Below are 25,815 nucleotides of genomic sequence, written 5' to 3'. Positions count from 1 at the left end.
TGCAAAGAAAAGATAAAATTTATACTTATTTTTTATCTGAAATCTAAAAGTTTGGTACTTGGAAAAACTGCATTTTTAATTCATTCAGAAGCAGCTTTAAAATCTATACAAAATTCCAAAGAAAGTATCTAATACGTTTCTACGTTAGTTAGTTTGCTTATATAGTTACGTCACGTTAGTTTGCCTATATAGCTACATGAATTGGAACCAAACAAACATCTAGTGATTGATTTATGATAAAGTTACATCAGAAGTAACATTTCTGTAGAAGAAGCTGGAAACACCAGAATAATGGACCACCATCAACTGTTAGCTAGCCAACTAAATTTACTAACTATGTTGGCGTGGGAAGCTCTCCCACTTTACAACAGCCACGTAGCTTAGCATACAAGCAATACAGTGACAAAGATAAAGCCCTAATCTATCCGTTCTATCTCTCGTCCATTCAACAACCATCGTGCGCATAAGTTTAATCCATATCTCATCGTTTCTAAACAGTGGTGTCCAACCGGTGGCTCGTGGACACCTAGAAGCCCACAATACTAATTTTAGGTACCGTTACATTTGTGTTCACCTACTCGTATGTTTACTCTACCCAGTTTCCGGGTTTTATCTGCGAAACGGATTAAGATTAGACAGCCTGCTTTAACACAAGCTGTGCCAGCTACTTACGCGTCTGACAAACGATCTTTTGCTGAAGCGTAACTTCTGATCTTCGATAATAGTTTCCTGAATTAGAATGTACCTGAAAAAAATTCGTCGTTACTGGGCGGTATAAGTACGATGACACATTTCCCAAGTTTAATTCACACCACTGTTTATTCATCAAGAAAATATCGCCACTAGAAACCTCAACATCAATCACGTAATGACTGTAATTGTAGGCACTGTACATTTTGCCAGAGGAATGGCTTTTGAATAACCGACTTTTTGCTTTACTTAATGAGCCAGATAGCGAGTATAGTAACATAATTTGTCTGTAAAAGTAAGATAGCTCAGTCGACGAAACGTTTTTAACAATATTTGTTGGAATGCTGCTGGAGATTAAAAATTTTCTCATATCCAAAGACAGTTATGACCAAAATCTGGATGACATCAAGTGGCTTGTTCATTTAGCATTTTTAAACGATATCACCGCAAAACTCAGCCACGTAAATACGATGTTACAATGAAAAGGAAACAGCGTATCTGAAATGTTCAGCTCAGTATCTGTTTGTTAAAATCGACTTGTGGAAGGAACATCTTTTTGGAGAAAGACTATCAACATTTTTCTGCATTTACTCTCATTCTAGACCCAAAGTTTGTTCTAGAGTATAATTCGTCTAAGCACTTAACTCAAAATTTAAAAGAAGATTCTAAGATTGTTTTGTTATCAGGCTCCATGAAAAGACTTCTTCACAATTTAAATCAGTAAAAAGCAAGTATAAAAATATGTTGTTTGCAGAAAATATGAAAAACACAATGGTGTTGGCATGTCGAGTATCAGAATGTGTGCCAAATTTTAGTGAGTTGACAGAGAATATTAATAGCCAATTATCCCATTAATAGCAAGTTAATGACGAAATACAGTACTGAATGAGATATTTGACAATTTAATAGTTTACCAGTTACCGTTTCTTTTACTAGTAGTTAGTTTGTTAGTATCTGCTTTTCTTTATTTTATAATTTGAAAGAAAATGAGTTTGAACCTACACTATATTTGCGTTTCATTAGTGGATTTTCTATTAATTTTCATTATTATTTGGGAACATAAAATCATCCAGTGAATTACATGTTTCCATGAAATTGTTAATTTCCAAGCATAAAACGCCGATAAGCACAGCGAAAGTTTAAAAATAGCCTTAAGGCAGAACCGACTGCCACCGCTCTAAAACTATAAGCACTGTATTAACAACAAATGCTAACTGAAATGTACTCGTGGGTCAAGTAAATTGCTTCAGTTTGAGACCACTGACTTAAGTTAAATTGGAATAGAAGTTAAGTTATTATTCCATCTGTAAACTGTTAAATGAAATAATTTTCAATTATATTACTCATAACTCATTATCTGCATTACTTTCCTTCAGTTATTAAAGAGTAACTCGCAGTTTTGGTCAGTTAGTCTCATAATACAGGGGAAAATTAATTGATATTACAGAATAAGGAACAGAACTTTCAGTGCACAACTATCAATGAATAATCAAAGTGTTTTCTTTGGATGCTTTTAAATAGAAAATGTTCCGTTAAAAGAATATAGTTTATTGAGTGTTTTGAGCATAGTCTAAGCTTCTAACAATGGTAGTTAGTAAAATATTTTAAATTAACAATAAATAAATGAATAATAAACTAAAACAAAGTTTCATATAATAAAGATTACTTATGTCTGTAGCCTTTATGTTATTATCCATGCATCAATTCTATTCATTTAATATTTACTACCTTCAATTGATCGTATGAGAACAACTCTATCAAGCAATATCCGTGACGATAACATAGCGAATATAGATTGAAGTAGCTGGCGGCAACAACATTGTTAAAACGTGATATGTTGTTATCACTTAACGTGTATGTCACACTTAATTAGGCAGTTACTAAAATAGTCAAAATACCAATATCTGTGCTAGGTTTACTTTCATGTTACTAAGCCTAAACTGAAAAAAAATGCAAAAACATATTTAAATTGTTTGGAAATTTGTAAAATTTATGTTATATTAAAAAGTCTCTAAACCTAAATCACTGCAATCCTTCGTTGTGCGTGTTACCTTTCCTACAGTAGCATCGTAAATCGAATCTGCGTAAAATAAATCCTTTATACAATGTATACTGGAAATGACACATTTAAAAATACACTGCTTTTAAATCTAAACCATATTAATACAATCTTTTTATAACTAATGATAACATAAAATATTTAATTTCCTATTATATAAAATGAAAGCAATAAATAGCAATTATATCTAAAACCGAAGGCACACTGTTATTTATATAGCGCTACTGCATATATGTTGTTTTAAAAATAGGCTGATGCCGCTTTAGTGGCACGAAGATGGGCTGCATTCATCTATGAGAAACCAGACTGAGGATCATCAGGTGACGAAGGGAGAATTCTATTATAAATATTGTCAATTATAGACTCTTCAGTTTTTAAAGTGTGCAAAGAAACTTTAAGTTTGTACGATTCTCCACTGTGTAATTCTCCACTGTTCGAAGTGAAGAATCTTAATAACTAGTAAGCGAATAATCGCTTAAGTTCGTGTACAGGAAACAACAAGTAAGAAGGGCGAAATAACCCTTTATTATTCCAATTAAAGTTTAACAAAACTCCGTCTTGGAGTTGTACAATAAAGCCGACACTTAGGCTTGAACTTAAAAGACTAAGAATTAAACTAAACTAAGATATAGCCGTAGCTATCAAAATTCTAACACAGTTGGCCCCTTAACACTAATTGAGTGTGAAGCTATCAAAGGCGTAAAGTACGGCCGAGCGTACTATTAGTTTAAGAGAAAGTAGCCTAAAACGTCGGACGCGTGCAGCCAGAATATTTGGTATCTCTCTCACTAAGACTGTAGAACTTCGCGTTTATATACCGCTCTTCCTCATTAGCATTCAGACGTGATTCTAAAACTACGTTCTGGCCGGAAGTGGTAAGTTGAAGTAAGAATCGAAAGGAAAGGAAGTTTAACTCAAAATTTAACTGTTAATAAAATTAACATAATCCCTACAATGTCATCAGGTTTTATACTTCTGGTCATTACTCTCTAATTTATTCGTGAAATGTGACCGTCATTATTTATGGCTAGATTTTCTCCCAACAGTTCAATGCTTTTTAACTTTTCTTACGTACTTTAATTCTTACGTATTTATTAATTATTTTTATTTAAATACTAAATCGCCATAAATTTCAATCGTTGTAAATCGAATGGTTGTAAAACAAAAGCTACTTGTACGTAGTTTGTAAAACAACGCTGATATCAAAAATAAGTGCAAGCTTTTCTTTTCATGCATATGGCCTTTTTAGAACTTAGCCAATGAACTGATAAAATATCATTTCCAGGCATATCCGCTGTTTCGAACTTTATTGTTATTGAACATCATTGAACACAAAAGTACATATTAATACACAGAATCGAACCAAAATCACTATATATAACCAAAAAATATAATATAATAAACTCATATATAACCAAAAAAGTTGATTATATATATATGAGTTCTAGTGTTGAGAGTTTAGAAGAAATGCTAAACATCTCAGCTGACAATAGATGATAGAAGTTCTACGGTTAACAATCCCAATATTATCTCTATTATCACTTAAAAAACATAATGTCTACCCTGAACCATCTGCAGTTTCGATTTGACAAAGAGACAGTCAGTATAAATCTTAGCTGTTAACCGGAGACTTCGTGAAGTAGATGTTTATGCCACCTGATTTGCTGAATGCATATGCATTACGCTTTTCACACGATGGAGGAGTGAACCTTTAAATTTGGCAAGGTTTCTTGGTAGTTGGACTAAAACTAATGGAATCAATGAAAGTGTGTATTGTTTACAGAAACGACACCAGATTCCCTCTACAAAATGATTCTAAGCATTATTTGATCTGGAGAAACGAGGCCACGATTTTTTAAACACACATAAAATGTTGTCACTAATTAATGTCATGATTCTGGATGGCTGTTGTTCACAGATGTTCAGATCTGTATCGTCTAGAAAAAGTTAGTAGTGGTAGATACATGAAGAAATCCTTCATTTTACATTCAGCCTCTTATAATAAATGGAATGAAAAATACACTTATAACAACCAGCAACAATTTATAACAAAACGATAACAAACGTCCTTGTGGGTCTAAACTTTAAAATAGTACTTTCAGTTATAACTACTATTATTATTATCTTCAGTCAACATAAGGAGTAGTAATCGAAACTTCCAGAATTCCACAGTATTTCAGAGATAATCTAATAAGAAAATATTACTATTACCGTTACTGTAAATTTTAACCGCTCTTTTTACCGAGACATTATTCAATTTTTAATTTTTATTCTAAACTGGTAAAAAGTTTTTAATAGTTCCTGTAATTCACTTTTATTTTAGCTAATGATACATTTAACTAATAATGGTTTTCCTAATTATTATTTTATCATTCAAAATAAAGGAAGTAAAACCTCGTATGAAGACCATTTTGTCGACAACCTCCTCTAGAAATAACCAAACATTTTAAGAATATAAGAAATAGTTATACTAGACATAATCTTTCTTAGGCAAATAACTGCGCAGAAGGTCTAAATTGTAACTATGAGAAACCACCTTCCTACATAATCATGTATTACTTAAAAATAGCTTCAACTGTTTTTGTGACAGCAGTTTTCTCATATCACTTCTTCTATGTGATGCGGTTTCATTGCACGAGAGACTGGAAAAAGACAATTTAGCTGTGCATCGAAATCCAGTTGATTTGAACAAGGTAATTTTACACTCTTCCTGCATTAAAAATTTACGTTGTGCTATACTGCATAAAATAAAAAATTTGCAGTGCAGTAATTTCTGATATTCAGAACGCAGGGATAAATAATTAACGGTTGACAACCATTATGCATGATACAAAGGTGCTTACAAATAATTTTTTAAAGGTTAAGGAAAGGGGAAACTTTAACTCTATAGTTTACTACTTTTTGTGAAGTTAAAATCTTAGGATTAAACTGTGCTTAGAGTTAATTTCACAAAAAGATAGAAAAATAGGAATTATTTAAAAATAATGTCAAATTTGTTGCCCCTTATTCAAAAAAACTTCAATTACTCTGGTCATTTAATTGTGCACAAAAATAATTTAAGAAAAAACCACCTTCCCTGATATAAATATTACTTAGCGTGGATAGCGCTTTTTTAATTTTCTTAGTTTCTTTCAAGACTAAATTTAATAAAAATCTCTTAGTCAAAAATGTCCAGTATAAAAGCAACCATTCACAGACAAATTATCTTACATTCTTTGCTTTAATTACTTACGTAACCATTCATGACAACAGTATTTTACCAAATTGAATTTTTTGCAATTTTAAGGAACGATGCTTTGAAAAATACTGAGCTTGTTGGCATTAATATGAACATTTTTGGTTAAACCAGTAAGTTACACTGACGAATATCGACGTTTTGAAGCTAAAAATAACTCATGCAAATAAATTTTTGATGCAGCGCTATGTTTTCGTTCTGTGTCGTATATATATATGAGGCATATTTTAGGGACAAGGTTTAGGTGACATTCTTTGTCAGGGAAATAATTTACCTTTTCAAAAATTAAAATGTAATGGCTTAAGACATTTCAAGAATTGTTAACAGCAAGGTGAAATAAAGATGTAGATGTGCTTAAGGAGCAAACAAAAGATGATCTTTAATTATTCTCCTGTAACTCTATGCAAGTCATTACCACTTTTCGTTCAATAAAATAACGATACCTTCTTCCAAAGTCTTTTCAATAGCTATAGCTTCAGCATTCGAAAATGTAAAGCTGAGCTGTGTATAAACACTTAACCAGCATCAGTTAATACTTATGCAAAACATTTCTTTTAGATTTATGTAGTTAGACGCCCAGTCAAATTTCCCAGCTAATTGCCAAATTTTACAGATGAACGTTATTTTTATTAAGAGGTACGTATTATTAATGCAAATATACACCATCAGAAAAGTTTGCAGTTCATTATACTAAGCGACCATCATCATCTGATTCAAAACACGGAAGTCATTTTCTGCTTCATACACCATTTATTTCTCAGCACCGCTTCTCATCGAATGATAGCTTTTAACTCTTTCATTAAGCGTACCTCTCTTAAAAATGTTTATTGATTTCTCCAAACAGATTTTGTTCGCGTTTGTTTGTGTGATTAATAAATCATTTCAATTTGAACGGTGTGCTCATGCATCATTATGGTTTCGAAATTTCACGAACTACATTTTTTGCAAGTGCTTATTAAACTCTAATATTTTGCTAGGCTCCATTCTATCTACAGTTATATTAAAGTTATTACAAATTATGCACATCTACAATAATATAAAATCTCCACTTATTTATATGCCGCGAAAAGGGTTGGAGCTCTTTTCCTAAACTTGAACTTTTGGAACTGAAACATGGCCACTCTTCCGGAAAATTATCAGAAATTTGGAGCACTCTCACTAACCGCAATGCCAATAATAGTGGGAAGTAAATTCACGAGATGCCACGACTGCAGGATTCAATTTTACAGGGGTGCGCCTCCAACATTCTTGTTTCGAGAATTTCCGAATTTCGTTTACTATTTACAAATACACCCCGGTAAATTTGGTTTCTTTATAGGAATACATGGTCGAAGGACGGCCTGTCTAGAAATGAACCATTTCAGAGCTTGCAGAAAAACTTCGGTACTCAGAGAGGTCATAGGTTACAGGTTAACCGCCCTGTACACGGCGCAAGTGAACAAGACTATTGAAGGTCTTCCCTTTGGTCTCAGAAGCACACAGCCACAGAGATCGAATCCAGTTGTTTTGAAAAATGCTAGATCCCTTACTCTATCGAGGGGTTACTGTATAGGAAGTTTGGATAAAGCTTTGGTAGTGAATCTTCTGCAAACGACACATCCGACTCAAGCAAGATCTTATATTTCGCTTGGACGAAATGATCCAGTACCGCTCTCTTAATTTGGATGCCAATATCCTGCACCCCAGCAATGCAACACAGTTTTTTTCATGATACTATCTTACGAGGATTCAGTGGATAGTACTTCGACGGAAGCGAGAGGGGATAAAGAAAGCAAAATTCATTATAACTTATAATAATCTTAGTTTTGACTCTGAAGACGCCATTGTTACCATAACCAACAACTAGAACTCATTCTCTCACCCCATGCAACCAAGTCAAATCTAATCTCTCTTACCCCATGCTCAAAAACACAAATACCTACAGCTCGTATTTTCTGTAAACATGGCTATTGAGACTCACTCTCGCACACACATGACAGGCAAAACATAAGCTGTTCTTTTCTGGAAGTGGATAACATTTTAATGATATCTAGTTTTTTACTGTACATTCTCTTTCTCATTTCCACTATTCAAGTAGAATCACTGACTTGAATGTGTAGTTTCCGAAAGGAGTTCTGCAGAGAGTCTGCAGATGACTAAGAAATTTCAATGTAATGCCGTAAAAAAGTATGTGTATTACTTTATTAATTCGAATAAATGTTCCTTTTCAGGTGCTAATAAGGCATCTGCTTTATATTCATGCTAAAACCATGTTGTTCATATTTTGTTTTATATAATTTTATGTGTACTTCATTCAAGTTTTTAAGCTGTTTTTGAGATCTTAGCAAACTTTAGCAGCTTGAACAATGCTTCAGTTATCCTTCAGGACTTTATTCGAAGTAAATAATACTGGCATCAAACCAAGTAAGAGATCCAAATAAATGGTGATTTCGAAAACATTTCCGACTTGATTTACATGTTAAAAAACATTTTATATATCTATATCTTTAGCCAATAAATTAAGTATATGTGACAAAACCATAATATATAAGGCATAAACAACGGCAAGCTATAATTTTTTTTTTGATTCTTTTCTCATTTTTGCCTTATTTGCTGCATTACTGACGGAAAACTAAATTTTACATTTAAATTTCTTTTAAACCTTTTGATGGCCTCAGCAATAAGGATAAGTAAATATTAACTTCTATATGATGTTTAATGGTCAATAGATTCAACTACACTTCCAGTTATTCTACAAACTCATACGCAGACTGTTCATTACTTGTGATCAACCGTCTGGAAATCATTGTTTGATTAATTAAACTATTACTTAATCTTTGATTAAAATCATTATTTAAATAATAGGTTTTAATCATCCGATTAAAATCATTCGTATCGTGTTACAAAGTATAGTTTTATCTAATTCCGGTTTTATAACATTTCAAGAATTGCATCAATGTTAAATTTTAAAACTATTCTTAAATTAATTAGTTAAATAAGTAAAATTCCAAAATTGAACATTTTGATAAAGTGTTTAGGAGACGAAAAAAATTAAATTATATAATTTTTTATCTATTTGAAAAACCTTTTGCTCTAATATTAAATGTATTATTCTTACCCATTTTTAAGAAGTTTATGGGTGAAATTATACATATATATATATATATATATATATTTATTTATATATTCGGAATTTTCTGCAACCCGTTTATAAGAATCTTATCTCAGCTATTCAAAAATTCAAAACATTTTTACAGACAAAACGACGACAAAACAAAAAGTGCATAATAATTGTAATACTTAAACCGCAACGATAATAAACGATGAATATATGATGAATATAATCACGAAGTAATCATCCGGAAAGCAAAGCAGATTTACTAACCGTTCACAAATACGCTTAACTTTTGCTAATTTTCAATATTTTGTTCTTGCCAACCGCTTAAATTCTAAAACCTAACTGTTAAGAGGGTTTCTTATTTAGTCTAAAATGTTGTTTGAAACACATTGATCTCAAAATAACTAGACATCCACTACAACGTAATCTCTTTAATCATATACCATAAACCATTTTTAAGAGAGAGTTTCGACAAATTCAATAATTTCGACAGCTGCTTTCGAATTAGAGAACATGGCCATCTGAGCACTAATGGATCGGCATATCTTCAAAATTCTACGTTAATTCTATTTACGATTGGCCATTCTAAAATTCTATATGTAGTGGTTCTGTAGTAATTCTATCAAAAATCAACATTTAACTTTAAAACGAATTAATTCGAATACCACAATCTAATATAAAAAGTCGAATATCTCATCAGCAGCGTTTACATTGCGTCAAAACAGATCGAAAAAATTTTCTACTTCAGCCTGTTGCAACTTATCGTTTACAAAAGTAATGTGCCTCTATTATTTTTCGCATTGACATTCAGTGGTCGAAAAAAGTCTTTATTCAAGCCATAACACCATCTTCACATTTGGGTCCAAGCAGGACAAATGTTGCTCGGATTTTGCGTACCTTTTCATCTAAAATTTTCTGGTATTCTCCTCTGGGAAATAAAATGAGAAACACTCGCAAGAAACACTCTCTCTGGCATTTGCAGACCCATTCATCGAAGCTAATCAGTATCAGGTCGTAAATTGCACAGATCAGAAAGACACAAATCGTAAAATTCATTTCATTTTAGTTGCACGACAAACCCTAACACCTTTTACTTCATATGCTATTTTTATCAAATTTGTTTTTCTAACAGATTACTTGTTTCCAAAACGTCCTTTTGGGGCTTAAGATTGGAATCGAGTTAATGAACTGTGATGTTAAATCATATTCCCAAAGTTAAAGGCTGCCTTGAATAGCTACTTTTTTCCCCAGAAATAACTAATCCTTTTTTGAAAAAAAAATAATGGCTTTCTTATTTTTATGTATCAGAACTGATTCAGTTCAAATTTATTTGCCATTGATAATATATTATTTAAAAAAAATTCAGATGAATGATAAAAATTCAAAAAATAATGTTTATTTAGTTTACCATTAAAATATTTCTTGGCTTCTGCATCATTATGGCACATTTTTATGTTTCCTGTAGTACACAAGACGTTTTAAAGAAAACGAGCATCTTACTTACACTTGTACAATTAAATTGAGTTCATCAGTAAAGTCACTTAAGAAAGAAATACAGTTCAAAAACTCGGAATCTAAATTTTAGTATTTTTTATTCGCACCGGCGCACCTTTGTTTAAGACGTTAGTGCGGCACGGAAGGGAATGAATGGCAGTCACCGTACAGGCCGGAGGTTTTGCATCGCTAAGCCTAATTTTATAAAAAAAATCAGGAAAAATAAAAAGTTTCACTTCTAACATCGTAATTTTTGGTATCATTTTAGATTATTACTTGAGCTCTTATATATGTTAAAATTAGTACTTAATAACGTTTTTTTTTTTCTTTATTTTACATGAAAACATACTTAAAAATTTGCTTACCTTGTAAAATAATTTTCGGAAGCGCTATTCAAATTATCCCAAAGTTTTAATTGATAAAATCCATCTATAAAGTTTAAAATTAATAAAACAACACATGACTATTTACAGTATGAAGTAACAAAATTTAAAATGAAGATTGAGTGGGGTAAATCTCGAAACACGTGGAAGTATCACTTTCCAACTCTTAGAAAAAAGTATCACTTTCTAACGCTTTAGAAAAGGAATAATCGCTCTCATCTGCGTTAGTAAATGGTTCTTTAACCATACGAGGGTATTCTTCATCTGATAAATAGCGCCTTCCGGCCATAATTGACTGGAGGTGAGGCTTTTAGAAATAAAAAGAGAAGAAACGGAAATGTATCTGAATGCAATGCAAAACGTAACAGAACTCCACATAAGTAACCCTAAAAGACCGTACATAGTAGGTGGGGAAATAGAATAAAAAAAGGAATTGGATATATATCAAACACGCGAATGTTTATATTAGCACGCGGCGATTTAAAAGGCCCACCTCTGTTTACGCTTTCCCTCCGCCTCCCCGCAACAGTTTATGAGTAAAATAATATAAAAGTCAGGCAGAATATATCAAACTTAAGGTCAAGAACCTAAAACTGTGTTCATTTGAAAAGTAATGGACATAGGATGTCATCTAGTGGAATTCAGAAAAACTTTCCAGCTTAAAATGCGTATACGCACCACCCGTCCTCTGAGTGCAATCTCTAGTGACGCGTGGTTGGGACGCACGGCTGTAAGAGACGTTCTTAGGGAATGCGTATATGGGGCACCCGGGTTAAAGAAAATGAGCATAATACTTACACTTGTACAATTAAATTGAGTTCATCAGTATACTCACTTAAGAAGAAATACAGTTCAAAAACTCGGAATCTAAACTTTAGTATTTTTTTAATAAGAATCAAGCAAACTATAAAGTCTTACCTAAAATTGTTCTGTCCACCTCTGGATTCTTCTCTAGGAATTCTTCTGAAGGAAAGAGTCTGTGATTATGACATGTCCCTGAAATGAACGACGAATGAAGATTAATTCTCTAGTTATACTTGCAGACAATCAGAAAGCGTATCGAGAAACAATAGCAATAATACCAATAACATGATCATTATATCTCAAATCAAATTTTTCAAACATATTAAGCCAGAAAACATTCTATTTCAAAATAACTAATTACAAATACGACTAAAAGAAAAGTATGGTAATATCCCGAGTGAGTTTACTTTTGATAAATATGAATATTTTAAAAGGTTTAGAATCTTTCAAACAGAATATGTAATAGCGAATTTGGCGGCAATAAATTGGAAATGTTTTGCGAAATATTAGCATTATATAAAATTGTGTTCGTTCTACATGCCGTTGATCAAAAGAAAAGGTGTATTTTGACATAAGCATTCTTTACATTTCTTGTAAACTACAGTGATTGTAGAACGAAGTTGGGTGTAAGAGCCATTTTTAAATGAAACTAAAATAATTCAACAAAATTTAGTTCCTTTTGAAAACAGGCAATTTACCCTTAATTGAAAGCCTTTAATTTTAATTTTTAAGACCATTCTTCAGATATGATATTCAAAGCGTTTTCAAACTCATCGTCTGCTTTTAGATCACAGGAGGATGAAATTTTGGTCTCAATTAAACTTACTGTAATACTTTGCGTACATTTTCATTCAAGATCTTAAGTTAACGATAAAACAATTACTGCAGCCTCCGAATCTAATTAAAGTGTATTTCTCGCAGGCTGCTGTTCTGAAAGCTGAAACTGATTTTTTTGAACATGTTCTTAATTGCAGAAAATATAGCTTCTACAAGTGATGCTGAACAACATTCATTTTACCATCAGCAATATACAGGCTACCCATTTCATGATAAGGAAACATCTATAATTTACCAAAATGTAGGCAGGAAAAGTTTTCTCGTATTTATTCTCTATAAAATACAAATATTTAACATTTAATCATATGCATTATACACCAAGTATTTTGGATGTTAAAATGAGGCTAGAACTTGCAGTTACGAGCGTCATGTTTCGTTTAATAAGATTGGAATATTGTCATTATTTTAATAATTTTATAATTCATATAATTATTCTTCACTAGATACTGTTTAAAAGATACTGCTTCACTAGATACTGACGTAAGGAAATGCTAAGCTGACAATGGCTTTGGCGACTTAATTTGTCGCCAAAATTCGCCAGACTTGGCAACGATTTGGCAACATTTTTGGTCTAGTCTTTGTGTCACGGTAGTGCATTTTGTAACTGGATAGATGTAATCGATCACCATATTAGCTGCAACCGTAATTCGACCCTCATATTGCTTTTTAGTAAAGTGCTGGAGATATATCGGCGGCAGGGTTGAAAATTGTATAATGCCGGAGACAGAATCTGCTCTCAGTTATTGTTGTTGCGAGTTGTTAGTTCACCGTGAATTGAGATATCTCCCAGTTAGCTTTCTCTTTAGGTGAGCTTTACTTGCCCTTGTGTTTAGCGCTCATAGTAGTTTGAAATGTAACTACTAATTGTACTGTGTGGTACTGTGAACACCTGCACGATTATTTTTGCGGAAAGTTCCAATATTCTGAAGTAGTTTCATTTGATAAAAATAAATTTTATTGTCTTATCATCGGACCAGTGTGCATTTAATCTTTTATAAACACGTACGCATGCAACAGTACTTTAAAATTTTCAATTAAAAAGAATGTTTTCTTTATGCTTATTTTTAACAAGCTGATGAACAGTTTTGCTAATCCTTAAATGTAATTCTGAATTTCTTCAGTAACAAAATAGTCTGTCTTGTAGGACAACTTAGCAAAATGAATTTATGCATTTGATAGTTGTGAAACAATTTATTACGACTTATCTTAAAACTTGTTTCAAAACTAACTTTAATCACCGTTTGTTCTCTTGAAGATTGCCTGGCATTTTTATTAGAGTGAATCGCTACATTTGATATTTTTCTCGTATTGTCAATAGACTTTTTGATTGTGCATATTCTATTCTCTCTCTCTTTTTTTTTTTTTTTTTTTTTTTTCCAGGTTCCTACAGCTAATGAAAAATTTCAATTAATTGTTTAAAAAATACCATCGTAAAAAATTTAAGTAATAGTTCTTAAAATTTAGGTTAAAATAACACTCGGAATAATGATTATTGAAGAAGTCAAACAACAAGAATCAGCGTAATATTTGTAGTAAATTTACAAATGTGAAGGGAGGTAGTTTTAGATAGGGTCATAGAAGAATCCGGTATAGTATAGCAAGTATTTATTAACAGGTTTAAGTTACACACAGACATTACATTTAACTTGCATATGCATTACCTTTCTACTGAATTGACCTTTTACTTTATTGATCACAAAATGTTCTTTTCCACAATTTCATGGTTATACGTCGAAAAATAAATTTGCTTAAGATTTGCACACTAGTGTATTTATGTAGAATTTGACTTAATTCACAGCATGAGAGCACGAAGTAATATTTAAATGGTTTATTTAATAGGAAGAAATAAAAGTAATTAAGAAAAGTATATAAAGATGAAGTTAACGGTATGTAGGATTAACATAATGATGCACCAACAGTCCTTTTACACCTAAAGGCATAACATCAAAAGCACAATCTGAATTCATAAACTCTTGAAGACGAATGAGCCGTCTGCTCACGTCCGCCCTCCACTCTCGACCAGGTCTCAGCGCTGTCTGGGATGATTCTTACTGCGCTGGGTGATGCTATACTGATGACGTCATAATCCTGGTATTCTAATTCAGCATTGGACGTTGGTGACTCCCACAGCTTCGGCCAGCTTGAAGAGGCATCGTCCTCGATGTCTGTTGAATGGACATCACTATCATGTACCTGCAAAGATAATAAAAAAAAAAGAAAAAGAAAAAAGAGTATCAGGTCCTTAGGTTTTGAGCTGATACAAACATCAAATCAATTTAACCATGGCTTCATATGGTCAGCCGCAGTAGATGTCAAATTTGGTCCTTCATGGCATCCTACTTTCTCGACTTCATATCTGTCATTTGATCGAACAGCTATGATTTTATACGGTCCATGAAACTTAGGTCGTAGTTTCAAACCAGTCCCATATTGAGTTCTCTGAATGGCTACCAAGTCGCCAATCTTGTATAGTTTCGGTTTCTTACGTTTCTTGTTGAATTGTTTTCGATTCTCTTCTTGAATCTTCAAAATGTTGTTTTTAGCATCTTCTCTCATTTCATCACGTTCTTGTATCAATTGTTTTAGATATTCTTCATTCAATATCTCACTAATTCTCAAATCTTCTTTATTCTTCATTTTCGTGCCTATGAGAAGCTCAAACGGTGAATATTTCGTACTTCTCGTAGTCGTACTGTTGATTATTCTCTGAACATCTGGAACATACTTAAACCATTTCGTTGAATCTTCATGTGATAATTTTGACAAAACAGGAATCAAAATTCTATGAATTCGCTCAATTTGTCCGTTACCTCTTGGAATACCGGTAGTAATTTTGACATGTTCTATTCCTTCTTCAGTACAATAAGCTGAAAATTCTTTCGATGTAAAGGCACTACCTCGATCTGAAATGATTCTGGCTGGATTTCCAAATACAGTCTGTTGTTGCTTCAATTTTGAAATAACTTCTTGCGTAGTTGGTGATTTCACTGGATAGAACCAAGTAAATTTCGTAAAAGCGTCGACAACAGTTAGAATGTGTTGGTATCTCTTGTTCGTCGATGGAAGAGGTCCAATAAAGTCGATATGATACGTACTCAAGTGAACGTTTTCTTTCGGTACAGGATGAAGAAATCCTTCTGCTTTTCCTTGCTTCTTGTTGTACAGTATACATTCTATACAGTTAGCAATTACGTTTTCAACTTTGCATTTCAGTCTGGGAATATAGAATTCTTGCTCTACAGCATTCACAGTTCTATCTACACCAAAGTGACCTTTTTTATGTACCTTCTGTATGATTTCATTCTGTAGGGATTCTGGCACTACTAGAAGATCTTTACCATTTTCAAATTTGTACAAAATATCATTTCTCACGAAGAATCCATTTTCTTCTCCCTTCTCAACTAAATTCTTGATCAGTTTCACATGTTCATCTTCATTCTGTTGTTGTACTAACCGAATCTTCTCAGTTACATCGGATGTGTATGATGTTAAAATTAAAGCATTTCTACTTAAAGCATCAGCATGTTTCATTTGGCTTCCTGAACGATGTACAATTTCGTAATCGAATTCTTCAATAAACATTGCCCATCTCGCAATTTTAGGAGTTAAATCTTTCTTATCTAAAGTTTTCTGAAAAGCACTACAATCAGTTACAATTTTGAATTTAGTCCCTAACAAATAGTTTCGAAATTTCTTCAGAGCTTCTATTACTGCAAGGGCTTCTAATTCGTAACTACAGAGTTTCTCTTGCTGCGGTGAAGTCTTTTTACTCATATACTGGATTGGGTGATAATTACCATCATCAGACAATTGGAGTAATACCGCACCAAAGCCTTGACTACTAGCATCAGTATGAAGTTCTAATGGATATCCTTGCCTAAATATGTGTAGAACAGGTGCCTGAGAGAGAATTTCTTTCAATCTGCAAAAAGCTTCCTGTTGTTCGGAATCGAACATAAAACCAATACCTTTTCTAAGCAAGTCACTAAGAGGTTTAGCTATTTTAGCATACTGAGGAATGAATTTACGAAAATATCCCGTTAGTCCTAAAACGCTTTGTAGTTGTTTACAGTTACGCGGTTGTGGAAAGTTTCGAACAGCAACAGTTTTGGAAGGCGATGGTCGAATAGTTCCGTTTTCAATTACATGTCCCAAAAATTCAATTTTACGTTTTAAGAATTGGCACTTTTTGAAATTTATTTGTAATCCATACTCCGAAGCAGTTTTGAATACTCTTTCTAATTTGTCTAAACATTCAGCTTCATCATTAGCCGGTATGACTATATCATCCATATAAATAATTAGTACACCTTCATTTAACAAGTCACGAAATATTGAATAAATATACCTTTGAAAAACATTTGGACTAATACATAAACCAAAAGGAGCTTTAAGAAATTCGTAGATACCATTATGTGTTACAAATGCGGTATATTTGGTGCAATTTTCGTCTATGTCTACATGGAAAAAGCCATTTTTCAAATCTAGTGTCGTGAAGACTTTTGACTGTTCTAAGCGATCAAGTACTTCCGGAATTAAAGGCAGTGGAAATTTGTCTTTAATAATCTTCTTATTCAATTTCCGATAATCTATACATAAACGTTTCGAATTATTACGCTTGTTACACAAAACAATATGCGCCGAATAATTAGAATTGCTAGGCTTTATTATGCCCTCTTTCAACCATTCCTTAATTTGATCGTCAACAAATTTTTGTTCCGCAAAAGACATGTATCTTCTATTTTGACAGACAGGAATATCATCGCATAAATTTATTTGCATCTTGAAGTCAGATTGTCTATTTTTCCGAGGCTGGTACGAATTAATTAAATTACACAGTCTTTCTTTATGTTCTGCATTTGAAATATGCGATAAATCAATCTCGTTGACAGAAATAGCATTCACCATATGTGAAAGGTAATTAAACGTCGCGCTACTTCCGCTTTCGGGACTTTTGTTTACATTAACAGAGACGCCAGACGATTGCGAAGGATCATAAACATTCTTCAATGAGATAGCAATATTCAAATTTCCCATTACGCAACGAACGTTAGAATTTCGAAATGACTCAGCAGTTATCAAGTTTACATTACTTTTATTCCGATGAGAAATTATTTGAAGGCCATTCTCGGTAAAAGAGAAGTTAAACTGATTCAATACATCCAAACCTAATACAATTTGATTACATAATGACTTAACAACATAAATTTTCGTACGAAGTAAAAAACTATCAATTGAAATATCAGAAATGAAAAAGCCGATGGGGTACGTTTGCTTTGATTCAATTCCGTTTAATGTGATATCGCTACAATTTAAATTAGGAGAACCAATCTGCTTGTGTAACTCTACGCTGCATATCGTTACATCTGAACCAGTGTCAACTAAACTATCAACTAAATGATTATTTATTTCTACAGTCTTCATAATTCTATTTTTGTCGGAAATTCGTTGCAATAAAGCTGCTTGATGTGTCTCGGGGGTCTGCTCTGGACAGTTCGTTGAATAATGCCCGAACTTCTTACATTTTATACATTTTACACAATGCTTAGAATAATGCCCAAATTCCTGGCAATTAAAACATTTGACCTTATTAACGTTAGATTGATTTCGGTTAGATGAGGCAGGCTTACTTCTATCTTTAACTTGAGTGTCTACTTTCGGTTTCGGATTTTTAAACTTATCATTGTCCGATCTCATTTTATCATAAATTTTAAGCCTTTGTTTAAATTCAGTTATCGTTTCGCAACCATATAGTATAGTTTTCCTAACCACAGAATCGGAAATACCATCAATAACATATTTAATTAATGAAGCATCTTCAATGTTACCTCGCGAACACATTTCTTTCATTTTCAAAAAATACTCATCTAAAGATTCATTAGGCATTAATTTACGCTTACATAACATTTCATGCAACTCAGCAGAATTAAAAGCTTTACCATATTCAGATTTCAAAAGCTTTTTTAACTTGCACCAGTCATTAACTTTAGGTTCACTCTGAATAAATAGTTTCGCTTTACCTTTTAATGATCTTTTAGTAAAAACTAATTTATGCAAATCACTCAATTTCAAAGAGTTTATAACATCTTCAAATTCATCAATCCATTTATCAACATTTTCATATGCATTACCAGAAAAAGGATTAGCAATACTTTCAATATCAGAAAAACTAAGATGAGGTTTAAAATGATCTTGAATTGGAAGCTGCATACTGTTATTTACTTGAGACTCGTTAAAACCAGGATTGTCTCTTTGATTATCATCAAGCATTACTTCAGAAATTTTATTAATAGTTTCATCTTCAATATCACTATTTTCTTCATGCAAAACATTTTCAAATAATACAGATAAATCACATAGGTAAGAGACAATTCGGGTTACGACTTCCGTTTTTAAACCTTCTGAATTTATGCACAGTACATTGCAAACTTTAATTAACTCATTCAAAGTAAAACTATTCTGCACTGCATCTATTTTCTTATTAAATTCTTCAGAATCTGGTTTAAATATAAAGCCAGAAAATTCACGTAATCTTTTCCGGTTATTTTGATCTCCATCAGTATTAAAAATAAGCTTATGCAAACTTTTGATTTCAGAACTTTTACGGTTCTTTAAAGCTGCTTCCAATTCTGGAATTTCTACTAACTTCATATTGGAAAGAAAGTTTTGTACTCACCCGACAGATGATCGTCGTCAATTGGGTAATCCACACTTTATACGAGTAATCCAATAAATCGAATAACTTTCACTCAGTAGTTCAAAGGACAGTTCTACTACTCGCACATTTTGGAATTCGAGGCCGCACGATTGGTCGCCATATTTTTTTGTAGAATTTGACTTAATTCACAGCATGAGAGCACGAAGTAATATTTAAATGGTTTATTTAATAGGAAGAAATAAAAGTAATTAAGAAAAGTATATAAAGATGAAGTTAACGGTATGTAGGATTAACATAATGATGCACCAACAGTCCTTTTACACCTAAAGGCATAACATCAAAAGCACAATCTAAATTCATAAACTCTTGAAGACGAATGAGCCGTCTGCTCACGTCCGCCCTCCACTCTCGACCAGGTCTCAGCGCTGTCTGGGATGATTCTTACTGCGCTGGGTGATGCTATACTGATGACGTCATAATCCTGGTATTCTAATTCAGCATTGGACGTTGGTGACTCCCACATTTATGACCTTAATTTTTTTGTAGGTAACCAATAATTTAAGAATTCCTTCTTTTCTACCTGTTCAGCCAGACATTTTAAAGGGACGTTAAGTTATTATTTGAAACAGAAAGAAGCAACCCCTTCGCCGGAAAACCAACCACGAACCTCTGGAATACGCGCCCAACGTGCAGACCACTACATCACGAAGGCACGCTAAGAAGGCAGAAGAAATACCTTATATACTCATCCCTTTCTGGGTGTGGAGAATCATTATCCAGCACCCTTTTAGTTCGGACGCCACTGTAGAGACATTAGGTTATTATTTGAAACAGGAAGAAGTGAAAAATGAGCAACGCATTCGCCGGGAATCGAACCACGGACCTCTGGAATACGAGCCCGGCGTGCAGACCACTACACCACGAAGGCACGCTAAGAAAGCAGGAGAAATACCTTATAACTCAATAACCTGAGATGAAATGAAAAGTATTGAAGGTCTGACAATAATGTGAGAAGAAGTGGAACCCAGTGGAAATTTATATTCAGCTACAGATGAGTCCAAATACTGGATGCAGTACATTTACGGACGTTATCGGATATGAAATGAATTACGATTTTGTTATCATCCCAATAACGTAGCTCAAAGCATAGCTATGATAGTGGTTATATGCCTGCTGGTGTTTCTTTACGCGATGTTGAGATTTCTACGTGCTGACAATGAAAATCACTTTTGGGTATGTTTTTGCTGAAATCCATAAGTGAATAATTTATATTAATGATGATATTTCTTACTACATACAATTTGACTTGTTAAACAATATACAGGGTGTTTATAAAGTCCCGGACCTATTTTGATGTTTAATAACTCATAAAATAATAAAGATAGATTGAAATTAATAACATAAATGGTTAGATAGACTCAAAACGTTTCATGACCCTTGTCAATGAACTTCCACGTGTGCCCCCTTCGTCACACGGAGAATATCAAGTCGATATTCAATTTCACGCCAGTTACCGACAAGCATGTCGGCATCCACAGAGGCTATTGCAGTTGTAATTCTGGCGTTTAGGTCATCAATGTTCGACACTCTCCTCCTGTAAACGTTGTTCTTTACAAATCACCAAAGGAAAAAGACCAGCGGCGTTAAATCAGGTGATCTGGGTGGCCAAGGAATTGGATCTCCTCGCCCAATCCATCTTCCTGCAAAATGGTCATTCAAAGAACTACGAACAATGGTACCCCAGTGAGGTGGTGCATCATCTTGTTTCTAAAAGACACGTGGCTGAAGCTCTTCTAGTTGTGGAAATACGAAGTTTTCCAACATGTCTAAGTATATGACTGATGAGACCGTCTTTTCTTTAGAAAAGAAAGGCCCAATGACTCGGTCGTGCATTAGTCCACACCACACATTAACGTTTGGGGAATCCCTTTGTGCCTCACGGTATTCATGGGGATTTTCAGATCCCCATATGCGCACATTATGGCGATTAAAAATTCCAGAAAGATGCCGAAAACAAAAGAGAGAAAAATGCAATTAATAAGCAGGCGATATTTAGAAAAGTACAGATATTTAGACTGGAAAATAGTAAAGATATTCAAACCTGAAAAGGAAAATATATAAGTTATTCCATCAATAAATGCCACAAGTTTGTTTATATCTTCATTATTTTATGAGTTATTAAACATCAAAATGGGTCCGGGACTTTATAAACACCCTGTATTTAAGAGGAAAGTGCTGTATATAGAGACTACTAAACAGTTTTGCTTGATGAATTAGATTATCACGGGAGCGTAGAAATGTTCGACAGCTAATAAATAATGATGTGGAGTAATAATAACGAGTTACAAGTTTGCAGTGTTATAATGTAAATTCTTGATAAAACAGTAGTAGGATTTAAATGAGAGGGATTTAAATGAGTAGCATGAGACGGAAAGTAGGAATTTAAACCCCTAACATATGGTGTTGCGGATTAATACTCATAATGTACGATTAGCCAAATGGATTGTAATCCTCATGTTGTGAACCAAATGTTAGCAACAGAGATGAAACAAAACACTCACCAAATGACAAAGACCGAATATAACGAAGATAAGACACTCCCAACGTAACTGATGAATGATTTCTGCGGGAGTTCTTTTACCTGTCAGAGCAATAAAATTTCTTACTGACATAATGATTAAGCAATAACTTTGTGTTTGGCGTAGATTTAACCAAAGCTCTATCGATTTTGAGAGCGAGCAGGTATAAGTCTCTGTTCATAAGAAGCAAGGAAATTCTGCAAAATTTCTAAATTTACTTAATTAATTTGAAGTATTTTATTCGTCATATTATTTGTTATTTCCCTGATTTCTTTCCATTCTTATTCTTTAAACACAAATTAAGCTTAGTTATGGCATGAGCAGAAGATAATGGCAAAATTGTTTATTTTAAATCCTTGCGTTTTTCTTTTTCTGGTTGCAACTTTTGTCAGGTATGCAACAAAACTATTCAAACTTCTACCTGAAGCTAATTTATATGCTTCTGCTTTTCATTCAGAAAAATTGTGTAGATAGTTCGGTCTTTCGTTAGTTCAGTCCACTATGATAAAGTATGCAACGCCAATCTGCGTAAAGCGAAGGATGCCTCCGTGGAGTGGTCTCTAAATGAAATTGGTTCATATCCATGTGCATACAAAGAAAACCTTAAGAGCCACCGGAGCAGCAAATCTTTCTCAGGGATTTAAAGGAGGGTGGAACTATACCAGTTTTCATTGTCTTACCTGGTCACTAATAGCCGCAAACTGATCAAAATTATTCAGTAATCGAACTACATTATGACGACCCTTTAAGGAAAGACAGAAGGTAAGCAATAGTCGCTATATAGAATGAAAGATATTCTTGTAAAAGATAGGTAGAGACTTTTATATGGGCTGTTGATCGTATTAACGAGAACTGAATTATCTTATTTAAGTAAAATTTTGAACTCTGTCAGCTTTTCTATTTAGAAACATTTAAATTTTTCGGAATTTTCCAGATATGTTGTTGTTTAACGGAAACCACGAAGGATCTTTCTTAAAGAAAGGATTGCTTTGCGAAGACCTTATAAAGGAAGCTGGCTTGTGTTTACTTTGTGCATGAGTAATTCTTGAACACAGCGACAGGATCTGATGTACTTGACTATTGAAAGCTTTTTAATTATGGTACATTTTTCAAGATTCATCAAGTAATGCAAACCTAGATCATCCATCAATGTTGTTTATTTTTTTTTAAATCTTAGACTTTGATTTCATCACGTTATTTTTATACAGTGCTCAGTAAAATACTGTGGTTTATGGGAAAGCTTTTGTTTGCTATAGCCTATCTGCATCTACAAATAAATCCATATCCCCAACATATAATGACACTGATTATAAATGCAAATTGCGAAAACATTCGCAATATAATCATTTTCCCGCATTTTACATCTTTTTTTTTTTTTTTTTTTTTTTTTTTACGACTGTATATTTTTTATTCTTAAGGTGTCCTATCCTCTTTTCTTTTTATTCGTTAACTTTTCTATTTAAGTTTCCGTAAATCTGTCATCAACGCCTTTATTTTTTTATTTTTATATATCATTTATATATTAGTGTTTTAGGAAACCATGCATATTTTATGGCTTAACTTAGAGGTAATGCGGCCATTTCGTGAAAGGTTGGTTTTCATTCATCATATAAACTCTATGAATGTTTGCAATGATTCGAAATAGTAGATTTTCGATGTAAAAATTCTACTCGTAACCAAAACAACAACAAAAAACACACAAAAAAGGCAGGAAATCCAGTACCCTAATTCCTCTTTTTCGTCTCATCAGCTCATTTATTTATGAGGTTCGACAAAAGATCCTGGATTTATTTCTTGAAGGATCATTTCTAATTTGGGAACATGTAATGTGAGATAAATACGGAAATCTGGAAACGAGAACATCCGTCATATTTCCAGATAGCAACCCCTTGCGATACCATTTGTTCTTTTCAGTCTTGACGTTTTCAGAGAACCCTTTTTTTGGACAAGCTATTCTTAGTACATGAAAAGAAAAATACAAAACACGCATACACATCCACTAGGATGATTTCGAGCGAGTGTACGATTCATGCGGAAGCTGCAGGTCCATATACACTGCCCTTTCATGCACACCGCCAATCTATCTGTAATGTCACCTTCTGTCAAATCAGACAGGCAGCTTTTTATTGTTACAGTGTTGGTCGATCAAGATAAAGGAACATTTCTTTCCGGTGACTAAGCCAAAACAAAAAGTCACCATTCAAAATAATCAACAGTCTTCATCCCATAAAAGAAAAAACAGTGTTAGTGACTGCAGAAACTCTTTCCCGACGACAGTTCCTAAGTTAATGTTCTGCATCTGCGTTTACTTAAATCTTTATATATAGTATATCAACAATATATATATAGTACATCAACAATTTCTAACTTAACAAGTTAGAAAATTAATAATAATTTCTAGTTAACTTAATAATAATTTCTAACTAGAAAGCCTCTGTTAATTTTTACGTATTTATCCTTTTTTTTAGATACCTGGAAGGAAGAGTGTTTATTATTTTCAGTTTGTGAGTTTTTCGTCTGCCTTAACAGAAAGTATTGTAAATTGAGAAAAAAGACGTATGTGCAAGTGATCTATTGAAATGAATTATATCAACATCTTTAATTAAGCTTTCTTTTAAACTTTATTAAAAAAGTGCGCAAGTCTCCATGTGGAATAAGTTTGTGATAAAATGATACCGCATTATTTTTTAATACTGTTTGGTTTTATTATTTTGAACAGATTATTTTAAATGCGAATTCTTATGTTCCGTATTCTAGTCTAATTCTTAAGTTACTAGACTTGTTGTAACTGTTTAGATTAATTTTTTTTCGGGTGTTAAACTGAAAGCGTGCCAAAATCACATTGAAATTCTTTTTTCTTTTTAAATATTTAAAAAAATTATAGTTTTTTTAACTTAAATTGAGAAATATTTTGAGGTATTAGATAGTCATCTTATGTTTTTAAATAGTTTCGAATAAACAATGTTCTTTGAAAAAGTGATCCGTAAATAAAGCTGTTCGTTTAATTTACCAGCATACAATGTTTTTGATTGAAACTTTTCAAGATTTAAATATAAGATTAAACTTATTTTTGCTTAAACTAAAATGAATACAACATTCTATTCTGAAAACGAATTTCCGTTTCGGGTTTTATTAAAAAAGGCTAAAAGATTACAAAAGAAACAACAACCAAAATGTACTGTATCTTTGACTTAAATTTCAAAAACTAAAATTAACAAACACAAATTTACTTCCTCTTTTTGCGGAAACAACAAACAATACGCAAATCCAAATAATGTAAAATTTGCAAGTCAAATTCTAGATCAGCACCTAACCCAGTAAGATATCCCGAACTAATTATTTAGTTTTCAAAAGCAAATGAAAGTCTCATCAAGTAAGAGAAACAGCTCAGGACCCTGGCTCACGATACGTAGAGTGTTCTTAACGGCCGGTGGGCATTACCCGTTCTCACCTCATTTAAAACTCTTCTCATTTACATATTCTGTTGAAGTAAACTAAAGAGTAGGAACATACGAAAGATTTTGACGTAATAAAAAAGGTGTTAATTGAAATAAACTTATGACCGAGTAGACATAACTGATGAATACTGACAGTTATATCTATGTTCTCGATTTATGAAATACGGTGAGTTGCACAGCGTTTCTGCGCTTTTTCCCACAGCGATTTTTCCTTAGAATATTCTGCATACAGCAAGTGGGAGGAATGCATTTCTGGAGAATGTTTTGAAGGAAATACCTTGTCAAAAATGATATTTTATTTTATCAAAGAAGCCAGAAAATAATTTTTATTTAACAGGGTTACATTTAATTTGAAATAAGGACTACAAAGGAAATTGTGTAAGATGATAACCAAAATGTAAAATGTACAAATATGTTTTAAACATAATTTCAAATTATCCGATATAAGCTGAATATGCTAATTAGCTGACATGAACTGTTGTATGTTTCTAGCTAAACCTACATGAAGCATTACACTGTGC

The 25,815-nt window shown here is 32.9% G+C and overlaps 1 protein-coding gene across 3 annotated transcripts in view; it reads right to left on the bottom strand.

Annotated features, from left to right (window-relative positions):
- The window catches only part of LOC118187527 (transmembrane protein 114), a 174,190-nt gene that overhangs the window by 26,006 nt on the left and 122,369 nt on the right, over window positions 1–25,815 (bottom strand). For all 3 annotated transcript variants that reach the window (XM_085818880.1, XM_085818881.1, XM_085818882.1), the window contains exon 3: window positions 11,877–11,954. In XM_085818880.1, the coding sequence (XP_085675006.1) occupies window positions 11,877–11,954 (78 nt within the window). The remainder of the gene's footprint in view (window positions 1–11,876; window positions 11,955–25,815) is intronic.

This window comes from Stegodyphus dumicola, chromosome 6 (genome assembly GCF_044657685.1).
Source record: "Stegodyphus dumicola isolate Sdum_Otavi_A_Nest chromosome 6, ASM4465768v1".
Classification (NCBI taxonomy): Eukaryota; Metazoa; Arthropoda; class Arachnida; order Araneae; family Eresidae; genus Stegodyphus; species Stegodyphus dumicola.
Note: the sequence above shows the minus strand (reverse complement) of the source record. Positions and strands in the feature narration are given on the sequence as shown.